The sequence below is a fragment of the Dendrobates tinctorius genome, unplaced genomic scaffold (genome assembly GCF_039654945.1).
Source record: "Dendrobates tinctorius isolate UK_male_01 unplaced genomic scaffold, ASM3965494v1 ptg000073l, whole genome shotgun sequence".
In the NCBI taxonomy this organism is placed as follows: Eukaryota; Metazoa; Chordata; class Amphibia; order Anura; family Dendrobatidae; genus Dendrobates; species Dendrobates tinctorius.
Window position 1 is genome coordinate 27,910,118 of NW_027361741.1, and position 17,649 is coordinate 27,927,766.

The 17,649-nt window shown below is 40.5% G+C and overlaps 1 protein-coding gene across 3 annotated transcripts in view; it reads right to left on the bottom strand.

Annotated features, from left to right (window-relative positions):
• Positions 1 to 1,082: 1,082 nt before the first annotated feature.
• Positions 1,083 to 17,649, bottom strand: part of SLC7A4 (solute carrier family 7 member 4) — a 29,153-nt gene continuing 12,586 nt past the window's right edge. For all 3 annotated transcript variants that reach the window (XM_073582702.1, XM_073582704.1, XM_073582705.1), the window contains exons 3-5: positions 16,888 to 17,582; positions 16,181 to 16,289; positions 1,083 to 9,300 (exon numbers count right to left, since the gene is read on the bottom strand). In XM_073582702.1, the coding sequence (XP_073438803.1) occupies positions 9,104 to 9,300; positions 16,181 to 16,289; positions 16,888 to 17,582 (1,001 nt within the window). In that variant the 3' untranslated portion in view covers positions 1,083 to 9,103. The remainder of the gene's footprint in view (positions 9,301 to 16,180; positions 16,290 to 16,887; positions 17,583 to 17,649) is intronic.

Consider the following 17,649-nt stretch of genomic DNA (forward strand, 5'->3'; position numbering starts at 1 on the left):
TTTGAATCACAACAAGCTCTTCCGTTTAATGAAACGTGAAGGTTTCATCTTCCATTCCCAGAAATGTTTTCCTGTAGATTTCTCTGATTTGTATTACACCAGTGCGTGTTGTTACCATGGTGCCATCTGTTCAGGTGACACAGGAGGCAGGCGTGATGGTAGATGTTTTATGTAGATGGCAACCTACACTAACCTAACAATATGCCATCCATACAGGATCCTCTATCTAAAGCAGTGCTTAATGTATGCAGGAGTGTTATAACGGACTATGGGATAACCTTGCCTGTAGTATAATGTCAGCACATTATTAGGCAACCGAGAAAGAAATTTACACCAGTCAAAAAAAGAGGTAAAATTCTCATTCATTCTTGGGACTCATTCAGACTGCCGTGAGCCCCGTACATGTTCTATGTTCTTCACCAATAGAACACTATACCTATATAATTATTTTTATTTACTTAAAACCAGAAGTAATAAATACATGAATTTGCCTAAAGTGACATTTGGAGCTGCTTTGTTTTATTAGGAGTGGCATAATTAGTAACTCCTTTATCAGTTTTTACAATAAATAGTGACATGATAAGGCTGCAATGAATTTCTAACTTCCCACTGTGTGCCAAAATACAAAAGGTCAGAGAATGGAGTGAGTGGCTAAAATCTGTGCTGCCGGTAAACAAATGATGGACAAGGAAAGAAATCCAAGAATTCGGTTTATCTATGCGTTTCGAAGTTCTACACTTCATCAGGATAAACCGCAGTATGTGGATTTTTTTCCTTGTCCATCATCTGTTTACCGGCACCGCAGTCAGACTGGTATTTCCGATTTATATGGTGGTCTGACTGCACCCTTAAGGAGAACAGTTTATAGGTTTAATTGGGGAGGAAACTGGAGTACCCAGAGGAAACCCACACAAACACGGGGAGAACATACAAACTCCTTGCATATGTTGTCCTTGGAGGGATTTGAACTCAGGACCCCAGCGCTGCAAGGCTGCAGTGCCAACCACTGAACCACCGTGCGGTCTGTTACATCAGGTATAGGCGCTCACATACACACAAAGAAGACAGCGACAAGATAAATGTGCAGGTAACAGGAGACTTTACGTCTCTAAACATTTATTAGCTAAATAAATACATCACTGTACAACAAAAAGAACAAAAGTAATCGGAAAAGTCATTAGGAGTGAGCACTTTTCTTTAAAGAATGTTAAAATACAGAAATACAAAAATACAAGATTTGTTTTGGAGTCGCCTTAAGCACTGAGAATACAACCAAGCAGTCAGATAATCTCATATAATCAGAGATCACAAGCTCATTTTGGAATGAGTTTTTATGGCAGCTAGAAGAGCACAGGATCAACTATTGTACTGTGATGTGTGCAGAATGCAGGCAACCAGCAAAGGATTACTAGGTGGGGTTTTCTTACCCTGTCTGGGCATGAAGTAGGCGGCGTGGTGAAAAATCAGGTGCCCTATAAAAGCTGAACAGTTTTGCCTTTGCTAAAAATCACAGAAAACCATATGGGACGGTGTGCTACACATTTTTCTATAGATGCAGTATAAGAAAACCTTCCCTAAAGCAGCATTTTGATGAGCCATCCGCCATGATTATGGCAGTACACGCAGTTTTTGGTTTTCTCTACCCCTACTTTAGTAATGACATGCGTCCCCAGCCACAGCTTTTATTGTACTTTTAGACATTCATTTTACAAAGTGAAGCTTATATGCGCTAATCCATTAATCTTTGCATTGGGAGTGTGCTTGTTTACACCTGACGCAGTTCTCCAGAAATCAGCTCTGGGAAAAAAAGATTAGAGGAACATATGGAATACGGGAGTTACTTGTATTCAGAAGACTTGTTATAAAAGTGTAAATGCTGGAGACCCCCATAAACAGTAGAGGTAGTGCAGAAGTAAACAACTTGGAAGGTTTCTTCTCATACTCCTGCTTTTCTATTATGCTAATCAGTCTATATATTGTGTTAAATATTTATTTAAATATTAAAAGACTGGTCACTCTCGTCAATGGAGTTCGGATTCTGCTTCAAGTACGGGTACTTTGGATTAAAGTTCGGGTCGGGTACTAGACTCCAAACTTCCTCGGGTCCACGCTAATCCCTACTGCTCTGTTTGTTAAAACAGTTTAGGAGAGGTTCATGGGTTCAGCGCCGGCCCCCACTGGTGCTTCAGTCTCAGCGGTTTCGCTCTAGCTGTGAGGTCAACTTTACACGAGTTTAAAACCGAAGAGAAATCAAAGCAAAACCGTTGAGTAGAAACAATGTCCAGAGCTAGAACTGTGGCACAGGAACACGGGGAAGGATTAGCTGGTGCCCATCGCGGCATTCTAGCAGACCAGCTGTGTACCCAGTTCTTCTGCTGATAACCACTGCTTTGTGTTTCCACCAGCTCACATCAGAACTGCAGCCAATCACTAAGCTCAGCCGAGGTACATGGTACACACAAGCCTCAGACTCAGTGTTTGGCAGCAGCGGTGATGCGAATTGTCGATGTGACCTTAGCGCTGTAGGCAAAGCAAAGAGACTGGAGCAATGAGAGAGAACTGGCAATGGACCCTGAATATTTGCCCTGTTGTGTCCCATATATAAAAGCCATCAGTATGGCTCAGCTTATGAATACATAGAGCTTTTAGGAAGTGTATGCAAATTAGTTCTCTTCCAAGAGCAAGAAATCTGTCCCTCTAGCCCCATCTATTGGGCAAAGCTAATGTTTGCCTAACTAAGTCATGTGATGAGGTCTGTAAAGCATTGTAGATGGTGTTAATGGCTCTAAATAAGTGAGTGAATTAAATAATGCGGCAAGGCTTGATAAAGAAATATATATATATATATTATACACACACACACACACACAAAATTATTTTTCCCCATTGCAACTTAGGGTCTACTGCACACTCAGAAGTATTCACCCCTGAATAGAATCCCCCATAACGGCACAAGTTTAAAAATCAGGAGTTGTCTCAGGCACATCTGATGCAAATAAGCAACAACTTCATTCGGTGCATAACAAAGCCCACCCTAAATACCTGCACTGGCTATGGGTTTATTGACGGTGATGTTTGAAAACATATTAGGGTGCACAGACACTGAAAGGTTATTGTGCACGAGCATTCGTAACACTCATTTCACTATAATCTTTCCTTGTGAAGAGGCTGCAGATCACCTGATGAACGAGCAAATTGTCCATTCTTAGGGTTAAATGATCTTTTGTGCAGCAGAGAGAAAAAAATCCCCTCTCTATCAGTGGTGCATTGTGTTGTGTAAACAGACCTTGCACTGCTGAGAACTATGGCAGAGATGGCTCAGTAGTCAAAGAGCAGAATCCTGACACTGCGTATGTTGCACACTTTTAGAATTTGACAAGATGTGATTAGATTCACCCAATTTGATGCCAATAAAAAAAAAATGTTTGGTGGGATATGAAGAAGGCGGTGCAGAGTGCAAACCCAAGAATATTCGTAAACTGAAGGCAGTTGCTCATGAGGAATGGGCCAAGATTCCACAGGAACATAGTGAAGCTAGTGCCTACAAGGAGCTAGTGCTTGAAAGAAGCTAGTGCCTGCAAATTTAGCACGTTTTCAGCACGTCATTACAGTCATTGAGTATTTTACTAAATAATAAAGATGCTTGTCAGGAAGGAGTTGAATAATTCTGAGGCTGCAGAAGTCATTAATGCTCCATGGCAGTGGTAGGGTGGGAAAATGCCTCATGTTACAGAGCTGGCATCTGCCTTTAACCGCTTTCAGCACTAGTGCCAATTGATGCTGTTAACCATTTAATTGCTGCTGTCAATCACTAAATGTGGCATTAAGTGCCACAATCCAGCCCAGTCACGACCATGTTGGTTCTTCTGTGAAGTTCAGGGACAAATTGGGCTTCATAAGAGACCTGTAATTTTTTACTACATACTGTATACTTCACTATGGGAAGACAAAATAAAAAAAAAAAATGATAAATATATATGTACATATGAAAAAAAGTTATGGGTCTTGGAAACTGGCAACACAAATCTTAAATTTGTAATGTTTACAAAGTTCAGAAACTTACGAATCCTTTAAAATGAGAGAAAAACCCCAGGTGAGTTGCTATAGCCATATGGTATGGTTTCATGCCGTAATCATACTGACATGAAGAATCATGTTCCCAAGACATTTTATCTGCTCAATTAACACTGTAAAAAGGAAAGCAAAAAAACAATGTCGGAAAGGTGTTTTATTTTGGGGTTTTTTTCCCACCATTTCTCCAAGCTTTTGTAGTTTTGAAAGATGCCATTTATTTTAAATTAGTCTTTTGGAAAATATTTCCAACTTGTCCTGAAGAAAAATAAAACAAATGATGGTTCATTGAAAAAAGGGATTCTTCTTGTAGGATTGAATAATTCTTTTTAAATATTTTTATTAAATTTTTATATGGCTTGAATAATTCTGAGTCTGCAGCAAAAAGTGACATTTTCTTCTAAATTTGGAGCAACCACTTGGTATATTACTTAAAATTGTTCTTGTTTGATTACAATAAATCAAAAGTTTCTACATTTTGGTAATAATCCTAATTTGCAATGGGGGGGGGGGGGCTGAATAATTTGCATCTGTAGGATATTCAGCTAAACCAAGCTGAGCATGACAATTCATGAAATGCCAGAGTAGATGGAAGTTGGATACTGAATCGGATACGACCATACATGCCGAAGACATGGAATGGTTACAAAATGGTGTGATACAGCAGGCCATATACTAAACCCTCTTAGCGGAAATATATATATTAATTAGTGTTGCCTTTTATATGACCAAACCTGGAGATTTTCCTTGACATCGTCACACAATTTAATGTAAAGTGAAGGAAACTCAATTTAGCAGAATTTACCGTATATACTAAACAAAGCATAACAGAAAGAACATTATATGCTCAAGGCTGTTGGAACAGGTTTACAGAAGAGAGGACAGCCTGAGGCGACAGCAACTATAGCACTTACACTGGGAACGTACAGAGATAAAACAACCTTGTCAATGGAAGCTGAAATGTAATAACCAGTTGTCCCTAGAAAGCACCTGCAAGTAAAAGGGCCAAGTTCTTGGCATGATCGGGCAAGTGCCAATGTTCACTTTTGGGAATCCACGCTAAAGTGGCAATGACTTCATTATTTTTCTAACAGCGTTTGATTTAATTTCTCTGCTGAAAAATAAAGCAATCACATTTATAGCAGTCTGGATTTCCTGGCAGACACCCAAGCTAATGGCCGCGTCACACTACTGGAACAGGTAATACGCCAGTCCCATAAAACGTTAATGTCCTGTTCCGCTCTATAAAACGGTGACTAGAGCAATGATTACTGTACACGCCACGTTATCCAAAACTTGTCAAACAGGTTCATGCTGCTTGTTCCAAGTACAGAAAGGGGAAATAGATTATAAAGGATGACATGATGATGGGAAGGGCATTAATTTGCTTTGTCGTTCTTATGCATATACAGTATGAAAATTCCATTGGCACCCAACATTACCCAAATTAAGAAGTAGACTTGGCAAAACGAAGATATTAAGTAAGCACATCTCCATGTAGAGATGCCTTCTCCGAGAAGAAGTTCTCCCCAGCACCTCCTCCCCGAATCATTGATTGACAGCTGGCTTCATTTGAATGGAGACTGAGGAATGGTGCTCTGAGCACCTAGTTAGCATATGGCTTCAGAAATCAGTTTCCTTGAACAGTTGCCCATGGGTTTTAGAACCACATGAAAACCTCTCAGGGAAAGCTGCCTTACAAGTAGAGGTGTCCCACTTAATGTAACATCTACACCTTCGAATGAGCTCGTATCACTTCTGTGTTTTTTTTTTCTTGGCAATCCCTCATCAATGCTTCTGAACAATAGTTGGAAAATACTGTTGTATAGAAAGAGACAAAACCTTTTGTGCTATGGGTTTTGATCCATTATATGTAATTGTGCACAATAGAAACACACAGATGTGAAAAATGTCCTCACTTAGTGCAACGTGACAATGCGCAAAGAATGCTTTCAATGGAATAGAGGGACAATATTACAGTTTGAGCAGATGCAAATTTATATACAATAAAAACATTATATTGTGGTACTGGGTTACCGAGAAAAATCTATAAAATGTTTAACGTCCAAAAAAAGGCATGTATTCCAGGAATGATCCATTTCTTGGCAAACTAGAATCTTATTTCTGGTAGGGCAATAAAAGGTATGACTCCTAGTATACTTTTGTTTTTGGGGCATAAAAGTATTCACATATAAATTTATTGGTTTAGAAACGAGTACCCAAGCATTTGTAAAAGAAAAAAAAAAAAAAAAAAGAGAGAGAAAGATGATCATTAATGTATTTGTGCCAATATTTGCTAATTTGGACCAAGACCAATCAATGTTTCCTCTGGAACTGTGAGGCTTTACAGTAAATATGGCAGTATTATAGTCTGCTCACCTGAAAGTCCCCCTTTTCCACCCCTGTACACACTCCTCTCACTTTTCGGTCAAATATTAGGCAACCTCTAGTAGAATCAATAATTCTATGTCAGTATAACTAATATTATTATGGTCACTCAAACGAGGCAATGATAGGTCAGTCAATCCGCTATAAAACTAATTTGAGGTCACCTGGCACCACTCACTTCACTTTCTCACCTATCCTTATAGCGCTTTTCTGCATTTACTTATACTCATCTCAGGCTGCAACAATTCTCATGTGTGAAGAAGGTATAAAGGCATGGACTGAAATGCTCTGTGCATAATTTGGATTTCTTCTTGTACATGAGGAATGCCAGTGTCCTCATTGTTGATCTCATTACAGAGTAACAACCTCCTAACATATTGTCTCCTTCCCCATTACCCTACAGACTATAAGCCCACAGGGGCAGGGCCCTCTTCCCCTATGTTCCAGTCTGTCATTGTTCGTTTGACTGTAATTTATATTTGTATGTAACCCCTACTCATGTAAAGCACTGTGGAATCAAGGGTGCTCTAAAAATAAATAATAACTCGTGCTCTTGAAATATCAAGAGTGCAGTGCATACAATGATGACATTACTACCCTACTCCCTTGCCAAGATGCATGCATGATCAGCAGATATTGTGCAAGGGTCTTGTTCATTAACCTTGGACACGTGCATGAGCAGCAGGGTTGTGGGGTCATAATGTCATCAGCAGCGCTCACTGCCAACGCAGAGATGAATGGAGACCAAACAATTTTTAAAGAGGATTATTCCCATCTCAGTTTTATATTACATCCATAAGATATCCCATAATATTATGGCCTCCATCTATCTCAAGAAAAGGGTCCATCAATAGGAAAGTGGTCAGAATCAGAGAGGAGAATCGCTTCACAGGATTCCGATCTGTGATTGATGGATGAGAGGCCTGAAAATCTCCTTACCTCCCGGCATTTGTAGTTCTTCTGTTGATTAGCCAGACAGACAACATTGTGTGTTTACGTCAGTCCGCAATGGCAGTTTTTGGCTAATAAAACTAAGAGCTAGGAATGCTGAGAGATAAGGAGATTCGCAGGTCTGCCGTCCGTCCGTCACAGATTACTGACCTAGTTGATGGATCAGAGTCCTGAGATTCCATTCTCCCATCTATAGTCAGAATTCCAAAGTATATGAAAAAAATTTAACCACCTCTCCACTTATAGTGGTGGTGATTAGGGCCCTGTTCTTAACATACATGCAGTTGGTAGGATCCTCATTTAATATACTTAAGACATATTCCATAGATATGTAATAAATGTGCAAGAGGGGAACACCCCTTTAAAGATCAGACACTATCCAACAAAACTAATGAAAAACACCCAATGCCGAGACAGAAAATGACCAATCTAGAGAGTAAATTCAAGTCAAGTCAAAGAAAGAGGTCAAGAAGCACCAAAATAATGAAGTGATAAAAGACACTGAACAATTACACCACTGTACTCCAAGCCACATTTTGGGGCATCACCGCTTCAAGTTGAGACATTTCTGTGAATGCTAATGATGCTTTTGATCGCTGTTCCCCCCAGAAAGGGCATTTTAGGAATGAGGGGAAGGTGTACGATTTATCTATGATCTAAAAGTGGCACAAATTCTGCACCAGTTCTTTTAACAATCTTGAGAACTCAAGACATTTATGAAGAGTTGAGAGACATTTTAGTTACATTTTCCAACCATGGCCAAAGCTTGACTGACAGTTATGCCCTTCCATTTGGTGACGGATACATGTTCAGTTATTCCATTGTCAGTCATGTTTTTTTCGTCACGAACAGCTGGATTTTGCTATAATCATAGACCAGAGTGTGATAATGGATAAGATAAAAAAACCAGAGTTAGATAACACCAGAAACAGAAATGCTTTTATCTCAGCATTCTGTAATGTTGTGCTCGTAATGACCACTTGCATCCCAGTACTTAGAAAATATATATATTTCGCTTTAGATACACACACACACACATATATATATTCTGTATTTATAAACTAACTATATTCTTCATTAAACCCTTCAGTGAGAACACAGGTGACGAATGTTTGAGTTGTCTGTTATGCAGTACGCTAGGTATACCAGTGATCATCCTTCTGATAGTGATATTCTTACATCAGATATGACAAGGTTATGTACTATGGATTTGTGCTGTCTACCAAGTCATGACCACATCTGCCTTCCCATTGTGATACTGTATAACTTACATCTTTTTTCATGTGAGTTTCCAATAGTCTAATGCAAATGGCAAAGCCTTTTTGTTTTGTAAAAAAGGTACAACATAAGGGCTTGCACACCAACACTGCTCATCACTTCTGCTCATCTGCTGCCATACAAGCCCACTAATGAGCAAGTCGATGACTCGGAACGGAAAAGGTTACAGCATTGACCAAATGGACCCCATTGGTATTTAAAAATAAATAAGCAATTACAGAATAGGGCACATGGTGCCTGGGCGGCAATATTTTGCAAAAATACGCATCGTATTTTAGTCTCCTCATCCCAATCTCATCCATTGCATTGTTTAATTAACCCTATAGAGATCACATCCACATCAGAGGGAAGAAAAGATCAAATAATGCCAGAGAGCCAACAGTCTAAAAGTGCTCTAGCTTACAAGCTTTAACCATCATCTCTTATGGATTTCTTCATCCGTAATCTCAGCTCTTCCCATGGCGTCTTGCAGATTTGGTTGGACTTGCTGCACAGTTTCCTCCAGGCTGCTGTTGGGAAATACTACATAACGTGCAGTCACCCCGTGACCTTTTGGACCACGTAAATTCTCTTTGCTATTCCATATACCATAACCAAAATAGACAATGAGACCTGGAAGAGAAGCACAAGATATTATACTCTACTGTAGAACTATGGGGGGAGGGGGGAGTAAAGTATTAAAGAGGTTTTCCCACGAACAATTGATTTTAATCTATAGATCTTGTAATAATAATAAGTTCCACAAGTGGATGTGTTTAAAAAAATGTTCCTGTGCTGAGATAATCTTATACTTGTGCCCCTGCTGTGTACTGTGTAATGGCCGTGTCTGACCGTACAGGAACATGATCTGATCATACCACAGCTCCTGGGCAGGAAAAAAAAAGTGTACAGAGATTGCAGCATGGGATCGCAAATTATTCTCTCTTTCTTGAAGTAAAACATTTTTTTTTTTTTAAACAATCAGCTGCAATCCCATGCTGTCCTGTCTGTATATTCTTTAGCTCTCCCCTACAAAGGAGCTGTGGTATGATCAGACCATGTTCCTACATGGTCAGACACAGCCATTACACAGTACACCGCAGGGGCACATTTATAAAGATTATCTCAGCACAGGAACATTTTATTTTAACACATCCAATCGTGGAAATTATTATTCCAAGATCTGTTGACTAAAATAAACTTTTGTTCGTGGGAAAACCCCTTTAAGGGCTTGTGCACATGACCGTTTATAATGGACCAGTTCCATCAGTGGCTCTGATGGATAGAACTCGTTCCCAAGTTATTCTATGGGTCTGTGCACATGCCTGATTTTCAAGTGGTCTGAGAAGTTTAAAAAAAAAAAAAAAAAAAAATTATCAGTCAAATGTCCAATTTTGATCCTAATGTCGGATCAAGATCGGTAATGCAAGTCTTTGGGTCTGAGGAAAGCATTGGACCGCACTCGGATGACCTCTATGTGCGGTCAGATTTTCAGAATGACTGAATAGAAACTTATTTTTTTCCCCCTCCACTTCCAAAAAAACCCCCACTGATCCCGCTCTCATCAGAACTTTTTCTCGCATGGAGAAAGAAATTGTCGTGTGCAACTGGCCTTATAGGCAAATTGTCAATGTCTCAAAAAAAAGAAGCCCCACCAACCTCTATTGGAACTACCATGAAAAACAGTTAACGGATAGAAACAGGAAAACATGAATGTGCAAAACTTAGAGGACAGAATAATTTGGAAGAAATGTCACCACTCCTGATATCTTAGATAAACCCTTCCAGACATTGGTACTTTTTATGTTGCCGTGCGTTCCCGAAAACGGACATACCGTTAGGTCCTGGCGATCATACACAGGAACTGTGCCCGCACTGCCCCGATCTGTTTAAACCCTCCATATGCTGTGATCAATAGTGATCGCAGCATTTTTAAGACACCGTGAGGGCCCGATCATTGCTATGGCAACCAGAGGTCAAATGCTATGGTGGCCTGTTTAGAATATACCAAAAGCATGGTCTAAAAGGCGACCTGTTCAGCACTGACAGATATAATAAACTGCAATCCATGTGCATTGCAATTTGCAATGCATTATACCAGCGATCAGAGTAAAAAAAAAAAAAGTTAAATTCCCATAGAGGGACTAAGTTAGAAGAAAAAAAATAAAATAAAACCAATTCTTCATCGGCTGTGATTTGTTCATTCTGCCTCCCAAATATCGCAGTAAACCTTGGCTCACATTTTTCCTGCACTCTACGCTGATCGCTTACACTTCGGTTTCCATGTAAATCTCCGAAATACGTGAATCAGACGGAACCCTGGGCAGACGATTCCCTATAATGAGGCAGATGGAGGCACTGTGGACGCCATCTGGCCTATGATACGGTGGTGTCCGTCTTTTAAAGGCTATGTTCACATGTGTTTTTGCTGTTTTTTATGCAAATTGTGCTTTACAGTACTATCAAAAGCTATGAGGTTTCAGAAATCTCATGCACACTTTTTTCCTGACTGAATTGGAAAACTGCTGTTTTTGAAAACTGAAATATGTTACTTTTTTCAGTGTTTCTGCAGATTTTTTCTCACCTATAGAAAGCAATGAATAAGTGCAAAAAAGCAGCAAAAAAACCCAAAATGTTGCCATCAGTTGGATTCATCATCTGTCATTGTAAATATAGGGGGCTTCCCCGTTACTAGTAGCACAAAGTCTCCTCTTCCCCAAAAGAAATCCATCCAGTTTTGCTCTCCCAAATCCAAATACCCCCTCCCTTCTGAGCCCCACAGTGTCCACATGTTTGGCATCTTTGTAGCGATGAGAACACACTTAATTTTAGGATGCATGACTACAGAAGCACGAACTGGGCATAATGTATGGGCACCAAAACATACTGGGCACTACAATGGCAGATTTGAATTTCAATCAGCAACATCCACTGCTGTTTGTTTCTGGAACACCCATGGAGTTAAAATATCCAAAATGGGGTCACTTGAAGGGGGATTTTGCTCTTCTGGCATTTAGGGGTTCTGTATATGGACTCCACAAAACTATTCTATGATTTGTTCTATAAGAGAGTCAAATAGCGCTCTTCCATTCCGAGTCTCTCCGTACAGCTAAGCAGTACTGTACAGCCACATATGGCGTATTGCCACGTTCAGCAGAAATTGTGAAAAATTGTGCAATTTTTTCCAACTTCACTTGCAAAAATTTAAAAATTGGGGCTAAAACAACTTGTGTGGTAAAAATGTAATATTTTTCTTCACTGCCCAATGGTGTAAAATTTTGTGACACCCACATGATGTGACGACATTGTACTCTTAGATTAATTAATTAAGATGTGTAGTTTGTAAAATGGGGTCTCTTATGTGAGGGTTCTGCTGTTCTGGCACCTCAGGAGCTCTGCCAATGGTGACATGGCACTCTCAAGCCATTCCAGTAAAACCTGAACTACAATATGGTGCTCCTTTCCTTCAGAGATTTGCATGGTGCCTAAAAACTAGTTTTTGACCACATATGGGGTATTGTTGTACTGTACTCAGAAGAAATTGTGTAACAAATTATACTGTTCATTTTCTCTCATCATGCCTTTTGAAAACAAAAGACTTGGGGCCAAAACTACATTTTAGTGGGGAAAAAAAAAAATGGAAATTTTACATTTACTCAGCCCAATGTTCTACAATTCTGTAAATAGTCTGAATGTTAAAAATGCTCAACAAACCCCTGGATGAATTCCTCGAGAGGTGTAGTTTCCAAAATAGCTTCACTTGCAGACTTTTCCACTGTTTTGGCATGTCAGGGCCTCTTCAAACGCAACATGGCGTCCGCTACCACTTCAACCAAAATTGATCTTCAGAAATCAAATTAGCGCTCCCGTGGGATTTCACAAGTCCAGAAGTTTAATGAAAAAATCTGGTAGTTATGAAGTTCCCTTTATGACACATAAATTTAATGTGGTGGCATTTTGTATTTTACGTGGCAACTTAAGCAATTCCTCCATATCTCCTGCACAGTGGCCCAAAACTTTGTGTCTATATGAGATATTGATGGCCATAGTGAACCTAAAATTCCATTCAGGACAAAAGCTTACCAGAGCTTTAGGGAAGGGGGTTATTGGCTGTTTTTAAAGGAGACCGTGTATGGAGTTCTATTAACAATATTCCATAGTAAAAGCATGCAAATTAGCCATCTATTGTTTCACCCAATAAAAAAGCAATCCTAACAGTTAAAGAGGATGTGTATATTGTGAAATTCTGACAACATCCCATTTAAAGTCTAGCTAATCATATGACCTGAAAGATCGTTCAGCTTGTCAGGACCTGAAGCTTCTATGCGGCTTTAGTAATGTGCAGGTCCTGTCAGCTTTAGCTCCTGCCCAACACCAATCATACTGATCAGTGTCAGGCTGGAGAAGAGAGAACTGTGCGGCTTAGTTCTCACAGTGATCAAGAAGGTCCCTGTGTCAGCTTTGTTCTGCATCATAGAAAGCTGCCTCCATACTATAAAGACACACACTTATTTAAGAAAATTTTTTATCTTGCTAACAGAGTACATCTTGCAGTCCAAAAAGAAAGGCACTTTGAAAACTAAGTTCTGCTATTTTTTTTGGCCTTAGAATAGGAGAAAAGTTTCAAGAAACAAAGCTTTATATACACACACACTAGTAGAATAAAACTTGCCTGCAGTCTCTCAGAAAATAAAGAGATGGACATGTGGCGCGCCCTACAGAGCCGTGAGGTACTCGGTAACGGGCCAGTCAGTTCTTAAAGGGGATGACACAGCAGCCATGACCCGGTCCGTGGCCCTGGGCATCCAGTAAAAATAAATGATGGGGTAGTTTGTAGGGAATTAAGTTGTGACACCACCCGTGGTATTCGGCAAGGGTAGCCGACGCTGCAATGCAGATCATCTGGGATGGTGTTAAGGCAGCAAAGATGGTTAAGCTCTCCACGGGTAGAGCTGTGTCCCAGGGCAGTTAAGATGTTATAAGTCAAGATGGTGGCTGTTGTGGGGATTGCGGTGCAGGGCAGGTGAAACGTTAAATGATACAGATGACACAGCAGGGTGCAGTTTCCACCTAGTCTTTCCACTTCTGGATATGGGCCCCACGGGTGGCCTCGCACTTCGCGTGCCCCAAGGACCCCTTCTGTCCTCCTGGGAGCTTCCTTCAAGCTCCCCTCAACTCTCTCTCAGATCTTCCTACTGCCTTCCTTCTCCTTCTCTGTCTCTTCACCAACTCTCCTCCGAGTCTGTCAGCCCTCACTCCCCTCCGACTGACTTCTGTCCTCTCACACCACTGTCTGACTGACTCTTTCCAGAACAATCTTTTTACCTCAGCACTAACTCCTTCCACTGACTGTCACTGCTCACTCACACCTTCTAAGCTCCTCCCCTTTTTCCTACCTTCCCCAATTACTCCCCAACAACCTTTCCTAGCCAGCCTGGGATGAGGCCATCCTCCCTAAGGGTAGACCCAGATGCCCTGACTGAACTGGTTTGTGTTGGGTGCGAGTGTTAGAGTCCTGGGTAGTTCTCCCTCCTTACCTGAGAGTGGGATACCACACCTCTGGATGAGGTGCAGTACCTTTGTAGCGACACACATGCTCAAACTCTGCTCTGTTCAGATGGGTCTCAACAGTGCCCTGCTCAGGATTACTGGGGGTCCCAACGGTTGGACCTTCAGCAGTGAGCGAGTTATCTCCTATTTTACACTAAAATAGTTATGTGGTAGTGTAGGGCCTAAAGGGGTAGTGAATTGCCCCAGATATAAAAATAGAATACCTGTGTCAAGCTCCACTTAGGCAAAGTCTTGATGGAGTATTCCCAAGATAGGGGATAACTTACTTGGCGGTGGAGGTCCAACTACTGTGACCATCAGCAATCCCAAGAACAGGGCTAAGCAGAGCCCTAAGTAAACAGTAGAGGTTCAGTATGTGCTCCTCAGCTGTATTCTTTGCCTCCTGGAGGTAGCCAAATTCAGTGCTCGGTTTTTCTTGACAGTCTCAGACATTGAATAGAGCAGAGGAATGCTCCACTCAGACATGGCTGAGTACACAGCCTAGTTCTTGGAGTTGATGGTGTGCCCAGTGGTTCTACTCTCAGAGATGAGAAAGAATTAACCTACCCCTTGGATATCTTGGGAAAACCTGCTTAAGAACCTTAATCCTCTTCCTAGACTTTACATATTAAATCAGCCCTAATGATAAACATCCATGCTACCCAACAGTGGCATAATATTGTGCCACTAAAACAGCAAAGACCCCACAAGACTTCTGAAGGTGTTCTGTGGTATCTGGCACAAAGAAGTAAGGAAAATATCCTGCAGGTTTTGAGATGAAGCATCCATGGATCAGACTTGTTTGTCAGCAGATCTCACAAATACCCAATTTTCTTGAGATCTGAGGAATTTGGAGAAAAAGTGTATTTATTTTACTGACATAGTGCCTTTAATTATACAGCGCTTTACAGACATCACTGACTCCTTAAACGCCTTCTGAACAACTTTTGCAGGGTTGCATTATACTACTGAAAGCAGCCACTGATACTTGTGAATTTCATTGTCACAAACGAGAGGCAATTGGTCTGCAGCAAAATTTACTTAGGTCGTATGCGTCAACGTGCCATACTCATGAATATGCCACAAGGTTTCAGAAAAGAACATTGCGAGAAGCAGTACAAAGCCTGTGCTCTCTTGCCTTCTTCTCATAGTGCATCCTGGAGCCATCTCTTTCCCAGGTAAGTGATTTACACATAACTGACATCCGAAACAAAAAAAGCTACCGTAATTTGGATCTATCAGATTAGGTCACCTTTCTCGTTTTTCAAGTTTTAATGCTCATATGTCCATCGTAGGTACTTGGCAGTGGATTTCAGCGTATGGGCACCCCAAGCCATATGCAGGTGCACAGACTCATACGCCAATGTCAGATTCACCATGTGTTCTGACACCTTTCTATAAAAACCACCATTAACTCTTTCACTACATTAGATAAAGCGTTGGCTCCCCGTTTGCATCACTAGGCCTTGGGTGCCCATGACCAGGTCAAAGGTTGCCCTTACGTGAACTACTTCTGGGCATGTACCAAAAACTTCATACCGGGAACACCCAACAAGACCTACCATTTTGGATTTACTCTTACCCAGTCATCTCACTATTGCAATTTGGTCTCAGTCAAGGTCATGGAGATCCTTACGCTTCTTCCAATGCAGGCTTCAATAATGTAGTGTTTACTTGCTGCCTTATTTTGTATCCATTGACAGGTGCCATTGCTATAATATCCATATATTCACCTTATCTGTCAGTGGTTAATTACTTTAGTATACAAAATGAACACACGTCTCTACCTTCAATTGTGCCCCTTTGTCTATGAAATTGAGGGATAATAAATGTTCTTTTGTTTTCCATACAGATCAATTCAGCAAAATATAGATTGGACACACTGTATATGTAAGAACAGAATTGTATACGAGTGGACATCACACATAAATAGAAGTAAGAATACACATCTCATAGTACTTACCTAAGGCTAGCCATATAATGAATCGCACCCATGTCATGTAGTTGAGCTTTAACATGAGATATATGTTTAGCAGGATACTGATAGCTGGGATCAGCGGCACCAATGGAACCTAGAGATTAAAAGTTACATTAAAATCAGCATTTGGGATCACAGTACATTAGGGTGTATTTATATGCCTCGATATTAGGGAGCTTTGGAAAATGTGGCAAGGTGTGAATTTAACCTAAATGTACTTTATAAATAAAACCAGCAACTTGCTTGTTGTGGATATACTGATACACAATACGTTATCAATGGGCAAAGCCTGGTAGTGAAGCTCAACCCTATTCATGTGAATGGAGCCGAGCTTCAATGTCAGGCACAATCCAAGGACAAGAGTTGTTTCTAATTCTATAGGACCCCTTTAAAAAGGGAATCATCAGATAGAAACAAACAATACTTTAGATAATAACAATTATCTTTACTGAAATACCTAACGATCATCTAGTTTCTAGCAATATGGGCCAAAAATTGAGTTTACGTTTAGAAAGAGTGCACGGATATCGTGACAAGGTGGTAATAGTAGGAATAACTCCAGTAAAGATGACCCAATATTTAGCAAATGGAGCAGAGGATCATGTCCAAAGCTGGCTTTAGGATTGTTGTAAACAACAAATTGAGAAGAGATCTTAGCAATCTACAACCAGGGAAATAAAGTATTCACACACCTGGAAAGTTGTGGTTTTTTTCTGTTGTTCATGAACCCAAATTAAAAATAAACTGATTAAAAACCCAATCAAAAAAATCACAAGGAGTAAATAGAAACTCCACTTGGGTAGATGAAGTTCATTGCTTCCAAACACCAAGACCGAGCTCAGGCAAATAGCGCAGAACATCATTGTCACGACTGCAATGGTGACCACTTCTCCAGGGTAACAGTCACTCAGGAACTTTAGATATGGTTCAAAGGCGGCCTTTAGGTGTCCAATTTCTCTTCGCTCGTTGGCTTTTTTCTGAGTTTCCACTAGTTGAAGCTTATCTGAGAAAGACTCATATTCCTTCATTTCTTCTCCAGCAATCCTTTCTGCACTGACACTCGGGACATCCCGCTGGGGACTTGGCTCTTGTTCAGCTTCTTGTGAAGGTTCTGATTTTTCCTGCTGAAATCTTAAAACTATGATACTGGCTGCAACAAAGGTGTATGCCAGCAAGGTGCCGATAGATAAAAACTGAACTAGGGCTTCCAAGTCAAAGATAAGGGCTAGGATGGCCATCAGAATACCAAATACCACAATTGCAATGACGGGTACTTTGGTGGTTGGGTTTACTTTAGCAAAAAATTGAAAAAATAACCCATCTTCAGCCATTGCATATACAATTCTTGGCAGAGAGAAGAGGTTACTGAGCAACACTGTATTCATAGCTACAATAGAAGATATAATCTAGATTATTTACAGAGTCACAATATTAAAAGGTAATCTACATACAGT